The sequence below is a fragment of the Carlito syrichta genome, unplaced genomic scaffold, assembly GCF_000164805.1.
Source record: "Carlito syrichta isolate Samal-C Ts95f unplaced genomic scaffold, Tarsius_syrichta-2.0.1 Scaffold301974, whole genome shotgun sequence".
Classification (NCBI taxonomy): Eukaryota; Metazoa; Chordata; class Mammalia; order Primates; family Tarsiidae; genus Carlito; species Carlito syrichta.
The window spans coordinates 227,628-243,119 of NW_007246070.1; the positions used below are offsets into that span (position 1 = coordinate 227,628).

Below are 15,492 nucleotides of genomic sequence, written 5' to 3' on the forward strand. Positions count from 1 at the left end.
TGAGGTCTCACCAAATTGCCCAGGCTGTTCTCGAACCTGTGGGCTCAGGCAATCTCCTTATCCCAGCCTCCCAAAGTGCTGGGATACAGGCTTGAGCCACTGCGCCTGGCCACAAGTTTAGTTTTAATGGAATATCATTTTACTTTTAACTAGTCAGTTTATCTTCCTTTTTTTTTTTTTTTCATTTGATTGTTTTTCTGTACAATTTGAACCAAGTTTGGAAGAGTTTGGGTAAAAGTAGGTAGAAACGCATGCTAAGAATTGGGTCATCTTGTTGAAATCAAGTTCCCTTCTGTGCTGTGCAGCCCAAATAATGGGGGAAATCTGTCCTGATATCTTGCTGTTATCTGTCCCAACTCACTCCTTTCATAGGGTGTTGGCAGGGGAATTGCATTAACAATTTAATTTGTATTCTGGTTAAATAGGAAGGTCTCTGGAGCACCTTTCCAGGAACATTATCCTTCATAGCAAACAAGTGAAGATTGCACCTTGTTAAGAGGAGACACTGTTTCCTTAGGCAATACAGGGCCTTTGTTGGGGCCCAGAAGAGCCTCCAGTTGCAGGTAGCCTTTTGCCTCTGGGTAAATGGAACCGCCAGAGGCTCAAGCTATCCAGGCCACATAGAGCACATACCCAGTTTCTAGCATCTAAAAGCTATTTTCTGGCCCTCTACAGCACTAGGTGGGGTATAACAAATTTACTACAATTTGAAGCTACCATTTAAGAAAAGCCAGAATTTGACATCCATTCTATTCTTGCAGCAATTTTTTATAAGGCAGCTCTCATAAGGACTATACTTTGCCTAAGTACAGTGTTAGTGGGAAGAAAAAGGCAGTTGTATCCTGCCCTTCCTTTCTACCCAGCTCCTACTATTCTTGGAATTTCCCTTAACTTCAAGTGGCTGCTCAGAAAAGTCCTCAGCTAGAAACAGCTTCCAAGAGGTCATGTGTTTATTCCATCCACTTCTCTCTTATGTCCATACAGAATATAATCTGACCCAGGCTTGTCTGAATAAACACAGTTAATTAACGGTAAGTCTCAACAATGTCCTCTCAACAAGATTGATACACAGACCACAACGAAGCTGTATCTATTGCCTAAAAGTGGGACAGATCTCCATGTTGATTTCCTTTTTTTTTTTGAGTTGTAGTCTCACTCTTGTTGCCCAGGCTGGAGTGCAGTGGTACGCTCACGGCTACTGCCACCTCAACCTGCTGGGTTCAGGTGATCCTTCCACCTCAGCCTTCCAAGTAACTGGAACTACCGATGCATGCCAGCATAGCCAGCTAGTTGTTGTTTTCTGTTTGGGGTTTGTTTTTTTTTTTAAATTTATTGTGGAGATGAGGTCTCACCAAGTTACCTAGGCTGGTCTTGAACCCCCAAGCTCAGGCAATCCTCTCTCCTGGGCCTCCCAAAGTGCTGGGATTACAGGCTAAGCCACTGCACTCAGCCTCCATGTTGATGTCTGAAGCATGAAAGGCAGGGATGCTTTTTGGAATTTTTTTTTGTCCCTATTGTGAACAGGCCTAAAAGAGTACTTGTTTTATTTCTTAGTGAATGCCTAAGGGAGTTATTCCAACCAAGACTAGGATATCGAAAGAGAGAATTGATCCAACTCTCTTGTCTGGTGCTTATAATACATGAAAGTATCACCCTCACCATGGCAGACCACAGGGAATGATCAGTGTGAATTGTTAAGTCCTCTCCTCAATGATGTGTTGCAAACAATTTCCCTGGAGATGCAGCAAGTTTCTCACCACAGTACTGTACACGAATAAATAATCAAAATGCTGTTACTGCTTGTTCTTTACATTGGGAAGACATCAGAAACATCTTGCTTCAGTTGATAGGCTGGAATTACAGAAAAACCTTAATCATGCCTTTCCTTCCTAGTTCTTTGACTAAGATACACTGGTAAAACAAAATGTGAGTCATATTTCTAATTGGGAAAAGCTTAGTAATCATAGGTAACCCAGATCTAGGTGACTTACAGATATTGTGTAGTGAGATAAAAGAGACTAAAGGCAGAAGCTTCTTAGTTAGCGGCAGCAGAGGGGATTAGATCGGGTATTTCACATAGCCTGTATTAAGGTATGAGGAGAAGGAATATGTCATGCACAAATTAGCCCAAAGACCTTTCTATACAGGATCAAGATGTATTATACACAGAGGTAAGATCAGCAGTAAAGAAAGATTCTCTTCTTTCATACCAGGCCATGGAGTTTGCTTGAGTTATCATGGCCTTGGTCTTGCACTATGTGAGTAGAAACACAGGAACCAATGATGCCCCAGTTACCCACAAAACCAGAATGGTGGCATCTGATATCATCAAAAGAGTGCCAGGGTTACAGACAAAAGGCTGATGTAGAATAGTGTGATGACAACAGGGAGTTATGCAGTTTACGTTGAGAAAAAGTCTGTTTTGGATCTTCTATGCTACTCTTGTATATTTCATGCTAGAGACAAGAACAAGTAACTAGGGAATGCTTTGGAACTTTTCTAAACTTACAGAGGAATCCGTAACACTTCATTAGGGGGACCATAGAATGTTACATTGTAGCAAAGTTTAAAGGTAACTCACAAAAATTCATCAAGCATCTTGCAAAAAAAACGAATGGACAAAAGTATCGTTGAAACCAAGAATGTGGATAATGAGTTCATTCAATATGGATTTGAAATCCAGATCTGTCACTTAATAACTCTGTGAACTTGGGCAAAGTACTTAACCTTACAGAACCTGAAATTCTTGATCTGCGAAATAGGTTTAATATCTTCTATGCCTAATTATTTTGGGGGTTAAATGAGATAAGGAATATAAATTATTTATCCCAAGGTCTGGCACATAGTAAACACTCATGCTATTTCCCTCCTTTATTGATGCACGTTTTCCAGATTTCCATTTAACCTCTCTTCTCTGAGTTCATAAATTACTGATTTTCTGTGCAGTCTGGCAAGTCTATTCAACTTAACAGTTTTAAAAATGTATTCTAAATGCAGGACATAGAAAGAATATGAACATTAAATAATACATGCCATTTTTGCAAAAGATGCATGCAATCTACTGAGAAAGTTACATACATGCCTGTGTGACTATAAGTTAGACAATGTTAACTGGAGTAATTTGGTAATTTAAACATTTGGGAAAGGGAGGCAATCTCTTATATGTTAGGCACCATACAAATTGGCAAAGACTCAAATAAATATAGGATGCAATCATTGAACTTCAGGGTCCTTAACTTAGTACAGGAAGAGACATGTGAACAAACCTCAATAGAAGGTAATGAGAACAAATGAAACCAGGTAAAGGAGCAGCAAAAAGGCAGGGAAATCTATTATAAGTTATAAATTCTGTTATAAGTGTCAGGGAAAGTTTCACAGTGGAGACAATATCTAGGTTAGATCTATAAAAATAAATAGGTTAGTAACATATAAAATGGACACATTTCTTGAAAAATATGACTTCCTGCCAGGTTTGGTGGCTCAGTCTATAATCCCAGTACTTTGGGGAGCTGAGGAGAATGGATTGTCTGAGTCTGTGGGTTTGAGACCAGCCCAGGCAACTTGGCAAGACCTTGTTTCTACAATAAATAGAAAATTAGCCAGGCGTGATCGTGTACATCTGTAGTTCCAGCTACTTGGAAGACTGAGGTGGAAGGATTGCCAGAGCCCACCAGGTTGATGCTGGGGTGGCCATGAGAGTGCCACTGCACTCCAGCCTGGGCAACAGAGTGAGACTCTGACTAAAAAAAAGAAAGAAAAAGAAAAATACAACTTCCTAAAACTGACACAGATAAAACAGAAAACCTAAATAGCACTATATTTATTAGACTATTTATTACTTATCTAAACCTTCCCACAGAGAAAATTTTAGGTCCAAATGGTATCACTGGTGATTTCTATTAAATATGCAAGTAAAAATGGTACTAATCTTACATTTTTTTTTCAGAAAACAGAGGAAAAGGGAATACTTCTCAACTCATTTTTTCAGCAAATGGGACAAATAAATTACATGGAAATTACAAATCAATATTCTGCATAAGCATAGATGTGAAAATCCTTAAAAATATTATCAAATCTAATAACATCAAAAAACTACATCATGACCAATTAGGGTGTATATCAGGAATGTAAGATTGGCTTTATATTCAAAAATCAATCAATGTAATTCACCTTGCCAATAAAATAAATGAGAAAAAGAACATAGTTATTTCAATACATGCAGAAAAACCCTTTGATAAAAATTTAACACTCATTCAGGTTTTTTTTTAAACCTCTAAACATATTAGGAATAAAAGGAAAATTTTTTTCAGTCTGATAGAGGACAAGCTGCAAAATATTCATTAACATCATACTTAATGGTGAACTATGTACAATGTTTTCCCCCTTAAATTGGGAAAAAGGCAAAGATGCCTGCTCTTAACTACTGTTCAACATTGCTCTGGACGTGTTAGTCATTGTAATAAAGCAAGAAAAATAAAAAGCATAAATACAAAAGGAAGCAAAACTGCCCCTGTTTGTAAGCAGCATGATTGTTTATGTAGGCAGGAAATCACCTAACAATAACTAGACCTAATAATTGCATTTCGTAAAATCGCAAGATACAAGATTAATACACACAACTGAATTCTTTTTGTATATAATTGCAGCAAATACTAGGAAATGAAATAAAAATCCACTTATAATTATAAATCACAAAACATCTAGAAATAAATTTTCAAAAAGATGAACATAGTGGTTTGAATTGTGCCCCTCCCCCTCACCAAATTATGTCTACCTAGAACCTCGGAATGTGACATTTCTTGGAATAAAAGAATTTTGCAGATGTAATTAAGGTAAGGATCTTGAGATGAGATCATCTCAGATAAGGATGGGTCCTAAATCCCATGACAGTGTCTTTTTAAGAGACAGAAAAGGAGAAGACATGAATACACAGAAGGAGAAGGCCAGGTGGACAGCTAAAGAGTGCGGCAGAGCCTGTAGTGATGTGTGTATAAGCCAAGGAATGCCAAGGATTGCTGGTAGATATCAGAAGTTAGGAGAAGGCACAGAATGACTTCAGAACCTTTGGAAAGAACTGACCCCACCAATGCCTGGATTTTGAACTTTTGGCTTCTTGAACCATGAGAATACATTAATGTTGTTTTAAACCACCCAGGTTGTAGTAATTTATTACAACAGACCTATGAAACTAATATAATGCATAAGATCTTTACAGTGAAAACTGAAAACTATTGCTGGGAGAAGTGGGGGAAAAAAACTTTTAAAAAATGCAGAGATATACTAGGTTCATAGATTGAAAGACTTCAATATTATTAAGATGTCAATTCTTCTCAAATTGAGCTACAGATTCAAAGTGATCCTAATTTTCAGCATGTATTTTGTTGTTGTGGCAGAAGTTGACAAGTTAATACTAAAATTTATATAGAATACAAAGTTACAGAATTTTCAAAATAATTTTTTAAAAATTGAGGTCTTATATGACTTTATTTCAAGATTTACTATCCAGGTGCAATAATAAAGACCGTGTGGGATTTAAAGAAAGGACAGACAAACAGATCAATGAAAGAGAATAGAGTCCAAAAATAGACTTATGCTTATATGGTCAGTGGATTTTTGACAAAAGTACCAAGACAATGTAATGGAGGAAAAAGTCATTTCCACATATGATGCTTCTACTCAAAGGAAAATAAGTCATTATATTAAAAAGACACAATGCCGGGCTTGGTGGTTCAGCCTGTAATCCCGCACCTTGGGAGGCTGAGGTGAGTGGATTGCCTGAGCCCGCGGGTTTGAGACCCGCCTGGGCAACTTGGTGAGACCTCATCTCTGCAATAAATCAAAAATTAGCCGGCCGTGGTAGCATGCACCTGTAATTCCGGCTACTCGGAAGGCTGAGGTGGAAGGATCGCCAGAGCCCAGCAGGTCAAGGCTGCAGTGGCCAGGAGCAGCCACTGCACTCCAGTCTGGGCGACAGAGCGAGACTCCAACTAAAAAAAAAAAAAAAAAAGACACCTACTTTAGCATATTTATCACAGGACTATTCACAATTGCAAAGTCATGGAACCAACCTAAATGTCCATCAGTGGTAGACTGGATAAAGAAAATGGTATATATACACTATGGAATACCATGCAGTCATCAAAAGAATGAAATCATGCCGTTTGCAGCAACATGGATAGAGCTTGCAGTCATCTTAAGTTAACTAACTCAGAAGTCGAAAATCAAATATTACATATTCTCATTTATGCCAGAGAGCAAACAGTGGAAGATGGAAATAATAGACACTGGGGATTCCAAAAAAGGAGAGGAAGGAGGTGAGAGTTGAAAAATTACCTATAGATACAATGTCTAATATTTGAGTGATAGTTCAATAGAAGCCCAAACCTCACCATTACTCAATATACTCATGAAGCAAACTTGCACATGTGCCCCCTGGATCTAAAATAATTTTTTAAAAAACAAAACCTCATTTCTACAATAAATAAAAAAATCATCTGGGCGTGGTAGCGCATGCCTGTAATTCCAGCTACTCGGAAGGCTGAGGCGGAAGGATCGCCGGAGTCCAGCAGGGAGTGCGGTGGCCGGGAGTGGCCACTGCACTCCAGTCTAGGCGACAGAGTGAGACTCCAACTCAAAAAAAAAAAAACACAAAAAAACACATGGTGCTATAACAATTAGATGACTGTATAGAAAAGAATGAACACTGGTCCTTATCTCACACCAAAAACAAAAATTGACTCAAATATTAAACATTAATATCAAAGTTAAAACTCTAGATCTAGAAGAAAACATAGAAGAACATCTTTAGAACTTTGGGAGTAGGCAAATACAATAAGGACACAAAATTAAGAACCATGAAAAGCTGGGTGCAGTGATTCAAACCTGTAATACCAGCACTTTGGGAGGTGGAAGCAAGAGAACTGTCTGAGCCCAGGGGTTCAAGACCAGCATGGGCAACTTGGCAACACCTCATTTCTACAACAAATCAAAAAATTAGCCAGGTGTGTTAGTGCTCGCCTGTAGTTTCAGCTACTTGGAGGACTGAGGCATAAAGATCAACTGAGCCCAGCAGGCCGAGGCTGCAGTAGCCATGAGCATGTCACTGCATTCTAGTCTAGGCGACAGAGTGAGACTGTGACTAAAAAAAAAGAACCATAAGAGAAAAATGTGATAAACTGGACTTGCTCCACATTTAGAACTTTTGTGACTGGGCTTGGTGGCTCAGCCTGTAATCCCAGAACTTTGGGAGGCCGTGGCGAGTGGATTGCCTGAGCCCGTGGGTTCGAGACCCACCCGGGCAAGTTGGCAAGACCTTGTCTTTACAATTTAAAAAAAAAAAAAATTAGCCAGGCGTGGTAGCACATGCCTGTAGTTTTGGCTAGTTGGAAGGCTGAGGCGGAAGGATCGCCAGAGCCCAGCAGGTCGAGGCTGCGGTGGCTGGGAGTGTGCCACTGCACTCCAGTCTGGGCGACAGAGTGAGACTCCAACTCAAAAAACAAAAAACAAACAACAACAACAACAACAACAAAATCTTTTGCTCTTTGAAAGTCACCAGGGGTGCTTCTACACTGTTGAGGGAAATGTAAGCTAGTTCAACCTCCATGGGAAGAAGTGCAGCAATTTCTCAAAGAACTAAAAATTAAGATCCCATATGATCCATACTCCTGGGAATAAACTAAGAGGAACATAAATCACTGCACACACATGTTTATGGTAACACTATTCACAGTAGCAAAAATATGGAACCAACCCACATGCCCACTGAAAGTAGACTGCATAAAGAAAAAGTGGTACATATATATGATGGATTATTATTATGCAGCCATAAAGAAGAACAAAATCATGGCCTTTGCATCATACCAAGTGAACTATCACAGAAACAAAGAACTGAATATCACATGTTCTCACTCATAAGCCCTGAACATTGGTCACACTAGCATAAGGAGGGGGTTAGCAGATGTGAGATACTGCTAAGGAAGGGGGGAAAGGATGAGGGAGGGGGGTAACAAGGCAACGCACTGGGTACCTGGTCCACTATCAAGAGAAGAAAGGGCCAGCTAGAAGCTCAAACTTCACCAGCATGCAACTGACTTATATAGTAAATCCCCATTTGTGCCCCACATCTCTAAAATAAATAAATAAACAAATAAAATAAAAATGCACACCAGTAATTGACAGAAAATACTAGCAATATGTACCGTATGACAGACTTATATTTGGTATGTATATATATTTTTATACATATACTATATAGACATTTGGTTCATATATTTGCTATATATAAAGCTTCCACATAACTCAATAATAATAAGACAAATAAGATCAGGTGCAGTGGCTCACACCTATAATCTCAGCACTTTGGGAGGCCAAGATGAGAGGATCGCCTGTGCTCAGAAGTTCAAGATCAGCCCGGGCAACTTGGTGAGACCTCATCTCTACAATAAATCAAGAAAAATCAGCTGTGCATGGTGGCACACACCTGTAGTTCCAGCTACTTGGAAGGCTGAGGCAGAAGGATGGCCTGAGCCCAGCAGGTTGAAGCTGCAGTGGCCATGAGCATGCCACTGTACTCCAGCCTGGGCGACAGAGTGAGACTCTGATTAAAAAAAAAAAAATACAAATAGCATAATAAAAAAGATTTAAACAAACATTTTACAAGATATACAAATGGTCAATAAATACATAAAAAGATGCTCCAAATCATTAGTCATCAGAGGAATGAAAATTAAAATCACAGTGAGATATAACAACATACTCATTAGAAAGACTGAAATTTAAAAGACTGACAACAACAAGTTTTGACAAGAATATGAAACTGGAACTCTAATATGCTCTCAGTGGGAATGTAAAATAATAAACAATTATGGAAAACTGGCAGCTTTTTACAAAAGCTCATACATTTAACACATGACCCAACAAATCTACTGCTAGAGTTTACCAAAGAGAAATGAAAACATATGTCTGTACAGAGACAAAGACATGTACACAAGCATTGATGGCAGCTTTTATATTTAAAAAAATATCTGGAAGCAAACCAAATTGTATACCAAGTGGTGAATGAATAAACAAATTGTGATATATCCAGTCTACAATGAAATACTACTCAGCAATAAAAAGGAACTACTTATACGTGCAACAACATGGATAGGTCTCAAAATTGTTATACCGAATGAAAGAAACCAGACACTAAAGAGTCCATGCTGTTTGATTCCACTTACATAAAACTGTAGAAAGTGCACAGTAATCTATAGGGACAAAAAACAGTCAAGCACTTACCTAGGGCCAGAGCTAGAGGGAAAGGCGGACTGCAAAGGAACTCAAGGAAAATTTGGAGGTGATGAAGATGCTCTTTATTTTAATTTGGGTAGTTGTTTCATGGTTGTAAGTCCTGTCAAGACCCATCAATTATACACTTTAAATAGAGATGAAGTTTTTTGCATGCAAATTGCATCTCAGATCTCATGTGAGCTTTGTAATTTCTCTATGTTCCACTGTATATAGGCAAAGAGCTCTGTGACATATGGGGGATCTGGGTTGCTTTTAACTTCTTTTTTTTAGTAAACAAACTTCTTTGTTCTAGATTAGGTATTAGCAGACTATACTCTTGTGCCAAATCTAGTCTGCCCTCTGTTTTATCAGCATGCAGACATGCCCGTTGGTTTATTCTTGCCTATAGTTGCTTTGTTTGCTACAGAAGCAGAGTTGAGAAGTTGCAACAAATATTATATGACCTGCAAAGCCTTAAATAGTTACTCTTGGGTCCATTACAAATAAAGTGTGGTGGTCTTTATTGTAGATAATACAGAGTTAGATGTAGACGTGAGAATATTTGTAGGAACGTTATGTCAGAAAAAGGGTGTCTTACTTACCAAAATGAGTAAGAATGGTACATAGGACTTAAAAAAAGTCCATGCCCATCAATGTGAATCATCAGCAACAACAAAAATGAAAAGAGAAAGAGTCAAACATATTTAGCTTTTGAATCCTCAAATTACCTTGCATTAATCAATTCTTTAGAGTCAAAAGCTTTAGAAAGGCAGACTAAAATGAAACTTGTTAAGAGAGCAAGGAAGTACCTTATCAGCTCAACCAAAAATGTCTTGCCAAACTTCCCCTTATTGGGCATAAAATAAATAGAATCAACTGTCCTTTCTATTCACAAGGCAAAATCTGTATCTCAGTTTTGGTGAATAGTTAATTAGCAAATTACACTCAACCCCAGATTTTCTTCAAGTGTAATGAAATCCTCTCAGTTAAGGGTAGGGTAATGTGAGCTCTAGCTTTAGAAAATATGACAGGTTTGGCACTGGATCTTGTTTCTACCATTATGAGCATGTGATATTGGGCAAGATGCTTAACTTCTCAAACCCATGCCTTCTTCATCTGTAAAATGGAAACATTTCCTCAATTATGAGGTTATTGGGAAGTTTAAATGTGAAATGTAAACAAGATCCAAAAACAAAGTAGTCATTCAATAAAAGTTATGTCTCCCTTCTCCCATCACCATTGCAGCAATGATTTTATTAGTTAAGATGAATTTTATTGCAACATCCCAAGATGATATTGACTGCCACCACTCTAGAAAATGTTTAAGGTGTTAATTTGGGGAAAGATATTAATTAATTAATTTCTAGATAGGGCCTTAATTTTTACCTAGATCTTTGATCTAGACCTGTGATCTTTGTCTCTTCCTAGAGAAGTATGCTTGTGCTTCTATGTGTTATGAAATGCTTGCTATGTTTTCCTAATAACTATATTCCTTATACTTATTATGCAAGAATTTGCAAAAGTAATTTAAAAACCATTTACTTGAGGGGGAAAAGCTTTCTTGAAAGTTTTTTCTTCTTGTGGTGTTATCAGGATCCTTTTTAGAATTAAATACTCTCATCTTTTTTGAAACGATTTCACTAAGAGAAAGGCTTTTTAAATGCTGCAACTCATTTCATAATTTTATGGAAGAAATTGCGCAATTAAATTAGAAATATTAACTTTAGTTAGTTTCAGCATGCCACTTAAATAGGATCAACTATGAGACAATCCTTATATCTCTGCTCTTGTCTCATTGGGGGGGCAGAATTTATCTTTGGACTTCTGTGCAGCTATGACAATTCTGAAGCCCGAGAGACCCCTGTGCAATAGAATGAACTAAGCAAAGTGGAAACCTGCCATTCCTAGGACTGATTTTCAGCTTTGCCTGTTAACATATCTCCATTTATCGCCTGTCTTTAGAATTTAGGACCCTATCTATTTGCTTAGACTTGTTTTCCTCTTGTAAATTACTCCTCTGAATTTGAGCCTTAGTCTGCTGCCGCTACATTCTTCCTGCTTAATTAAACTTCCAGTTTTATTCCTTCCAGGTAGCCCTGGCCTGTTGTTACCCATATCCCAGCATGACAATGAGTCCTTGGTCATTCGTAGGTTCCAGTTTAACCTTGTATAAAATAGGAACGTTGAGCTCTCAAGCACTCTGCAGAGATGTACTAAAGACCAATACAAGAAGGTATTGACTGGTCACAGTGAGACTCATGTCTACAATCCCAGCACTTTGGGAGGCCAAGGCAGGAGGACTGCTTGAGCCCAGGAGCTCAAAACCAGCCTGGGGAACATCGTGAGACGTGGCCTTTACAAAAAAATCAAAAAACTAGCCAGACACAGTGGCACATGCCTACAGTCCCAGCTACTTGGAAGGCTTAGGTAGAAGCATCTCCTGAGCCTAGGAGTTTGGGCTGCAGTGAGCCACGATCAAGTCACTGCACTCCAGCCTGGGTCACAGAGTGAGACTCTGACTCCGACTCAAAAGAAAAAAAAAAAAGAGAACAAACATTATTCTGATTCGCCAGCAGAACAGATTTTCTTATTGCTGACATTGCTAAAGGTAATCTAAATGGTGATTTTAAGAAAATCATTTCTATAACGTTTTAAAATCACCAATCTAGAAGTTATCAAGAGTTTTAATCCTTAAAATACGTTTTCCTTAAAATAGCATGTGACATGGAGAAGGGAGAGTATTGCTGCATGTGCATACCTAGAAGAACTTAAAAATAGCAAATGAAAAGAAAGCTGTATATCACTTGACACATGAAAAGCCTACCTGAATACTGATGGGACTCACAAATAATCACCAGGAAGCTTAACACAAAACCTGAAGCTGTGAGCTAATCATAGCACGTCCTAATCTTTCAGAAATAAAAGGCAGCTGTGATTTTCAACACAACTCTTTCCCTTTTCTGTCTCTACCCAAAGGTTGTGTGTCCAGCTTACTCTTGAGGACCTGACTCTCTTGAGCACCATTCTGGGATTCAGCGTGGACAGCACTTTTCAGAAGCACTGAAAATGACAGTATTCTCTGTTAGTGGAATGAAAACCACTTTGCTCTGGTTTAAGAAAATGGCCCCCAGTGAAGTTAACAAAATGGTGTATGTATATGTGCATATTTTGAAGAAGTCACTCAAGACAGGAGAATGATATCTTTATTTTCATAATGTCATATTAAGCTAAATTTTTTTCTCAGCTTGATCACAGGAGAGCCTATTGTTTCTCCACTTTCCAGATATAAGACTTTGCTTTCTATACCTAAGTTATGTACTAACTGTGACCTAATAATCTATCATGTAAATAGAGCAACATGCCCTCTCTTACCCAGAGGTCAGTATTTCTTCACCCTCAGCTTCCTAGAGCTCAGGCCAGAATGCACAAGTGAGCAAATCTAACATGTCTGAACACTCAAAGTAGGCACCTGAGTGTCTCCATAATACAGTGCCTTTCTCTTTATAGCTCCACTCAGAACTGTAGATTGACTAATCTCATTTACAATTTATGGTAATCTTGGTTAACTTTTTCCCTAGGCCTAAAGATGTTTTGGAGCAACAAACACAAGTGCATTGGGATAGCAGCTGAGGAACAGGCACAAGAGCAGAAAAATCAACCACCAACAGCTGAATATAGAGTGAAAGTCCAAAAGCAGACAAAGACCTCTGAGAGCATAGAATTGAAAAACAGCAGTTCATAATGGTGATCCTTAGCCATCAAGTGGCTAGGTGCTGAAGATTTGTTTAAAGACTACAAAAGCAGAGGTTGTTGTGATGCCTAGATAGGTAAGTTTTTGTTCTTATGAAAATTTACTTATATGAGAAATTTTGTTCCTTGATAAAATGGGATAGCTGAGGCATTGCTAATGTCATTGAGGAGGGCCTCACTTAAACACTTTTTGGGGATCATTTTACATTCTTTTCTCTAGTGTTCTTGCAAGGAGAGTCTATATGCTCAGAGAAGGCAAGCCCATATGACTTTTGCCCAGCATGTGTATACTTTGCATAGGCACAATCAGGTGCTTAATGAATGTCTGGTGATGATGATGATCAAGAGCTTAATAACAGGGTTTCTCTAAAGGCTGATTAATGAGGCTTCAAGTTAATATCTTTTCATTTTCTCTTTGTGCTCTTTTTTTTTTTTTTTCTTTTTTGGTGTGTGGAGGTAGAAGGACTGTAAATTGAGTGTCCAATGAAAGAAAAAAATGTAGAAAGACTGTTCTATTTAGAAGTAAGTAGATGGGTTTCACAAAATATCTGCTGATGGTTAAATAAGATATCCAAGATTTTATTCCTATGACTCATTCTATGATTTAGACATATTTTATCTTAGCCAACCACCATTCCCAAGATTTTTATGACCACATTTACCATTTGCAACATCTGAAGTGGATGTGCAAAGTGAAGCGATCCTTAGTTCAATCAAAAGAATATTTATTACTTTTGCAACAATCCATCTAATGTGCTAGAAAACCAAGAGGTGCTGACAGTCACTGCGATCCCACAGTTCCACCATGCCACACATGAGGCCATTTAAGTTTCTGCTTGAATAGAACATTCCACGGAATCCCTTACCTCTAGGTTAATGGATGGTGACTCTCTGGTCTCAGGCGCCCATCTACTAGTTACTCTTGTCTCTCATAACCATTAAGTCAAGCACAAAAACAATTAAACTAACCTCACCCTAAATAAAACCCACTCGCCAATTTTGTTGCTATCTACCACCACCAGTCTTCTGGATTTACCACGTAGGAGGTATCTTTGATTTGTCTTACCTTCTCCCTCCCAAATCCATTTTTAGTGACAAAGCCCTAGATTTCTTCTTTACAGTATGTGTCTTCTGTCTTTCCCTCTCCATTCTCATTATATTGTCTTTGTCTAAGTCCATTGCCGCCTCACCTCTCGAGTAACTCCAGCAGCTTCTACCCCTCTCTAGTCACTTTCTCTCCAGTCCATATGGAATTACATTAATAAAATAATCTGCTTTAAATTCTGCTTTTAAACTCATCTTCAACAAAGCCTCCACTAACAACCACTGGGGAGAGGAGAACTTATTCAGTAAATGGTGCTAGGAAAACTGGCTGACCACATGCAGAAGATTAAAACAAGACCCCTAGCTATCACCATACACAAAAATCAACTCTAAATATAAAACCTCAAACTATAAGAACCTTAAAAAATGCAGGAGACACCCTATGGAAATTGGAACTGACAACCAATTCCTGATCAAAACCCCAAGTACCCATGCCATAACAGATAAGATAAACAAGTGGGACCTCATCAAACTGAAAAGCTTCTGCAAAGCCAAAGAAACCATCAAGAGAGTGGAAAGACAGTCCACAGACTGGGAAAAAATATCTGCCAACTGTAGAAATAGACAAAATCAGAATTACAGTTGGAGATTTCAACACTCTTATCTCAGCTGATAGAATAATTTGACATAAAATCAATAAGCATATTGAATATTTTAATTACCCTATCAACAAACACAATCTAATTATATTTATAAAACACTCCTCCCAATAACTGGAAAGTCTATACTCTTTTCATGTGCCCACAAGACACATGAAATAAGATAAGATAAACCTTATACCAGGTTACAAGACAAATCTCAATGCTTTTAAAATAATTTAAATTATTTGGTTGATTCATGTGTATTTTCAATCTCTTTTCTGCATTCTTGGGAAGAGCCAAGTGCCCATGTCATAAGAGATAAGATAGACAAGTGGGACCTCATGAAACTGACAAGCTTCTGCAAAGCCAAAGAAACCATCAAGAGAGCAAGGAGACAGCTCACAAACTGGGAAAAAATATTTGCCAACTCTATGTCTGACAAAGGCCTAACATCTAGGATCTACAAGGAATTCAAATGTGCTGAAAAGAAAAAAACAAAAAAACCCCATTACGAACTGGGCAAAAGATATGAATAGACATTTCTCAAAAGAAGACATATGAGCAGCCAACAGATACATGAAAAAATGCTCAGCCTTACTAATCATCAAAGAAATGCAAGTTAAAACCACACTGAGATACCACCTAACTCCAGTCAGGATGGCCATCATCAATAACTCAAAAAACAACAGATGCTGGAGAGGATGAGAGCAAAAGGGAACACTTCTACACTGGGAGTGTGAACTAGTAACTAGTGAAAACAGTAAACACCATTTTCAACCTCTGTGGAAAA

The 15,492-nt window shown here is 38.2% G+C and overlaps 1 protein-coding gene across 1 annotated transcript; it reads right to left on the reverse strand.

Annotated features, from left to right (window-relative positions):
• Positions 1 to 366: 366 nt before the first annotated feature.
• On the reverse strand, positions 367 to 14,196 carry BLID (BH3-like motif containing, cell death inducer). The gene is given in 5 exon segments (XM_021711279.1): positions 367 to 393; positions 395 to 502; positions 504 to 647; positions 2,211 to 2,319; positions 14,084 to 14,196. Coding segments are annotated over 5 exon segments (501 nt in total).
• Positions 14,197 to 15,492: the final 1,296 nt, after the last annotated feature.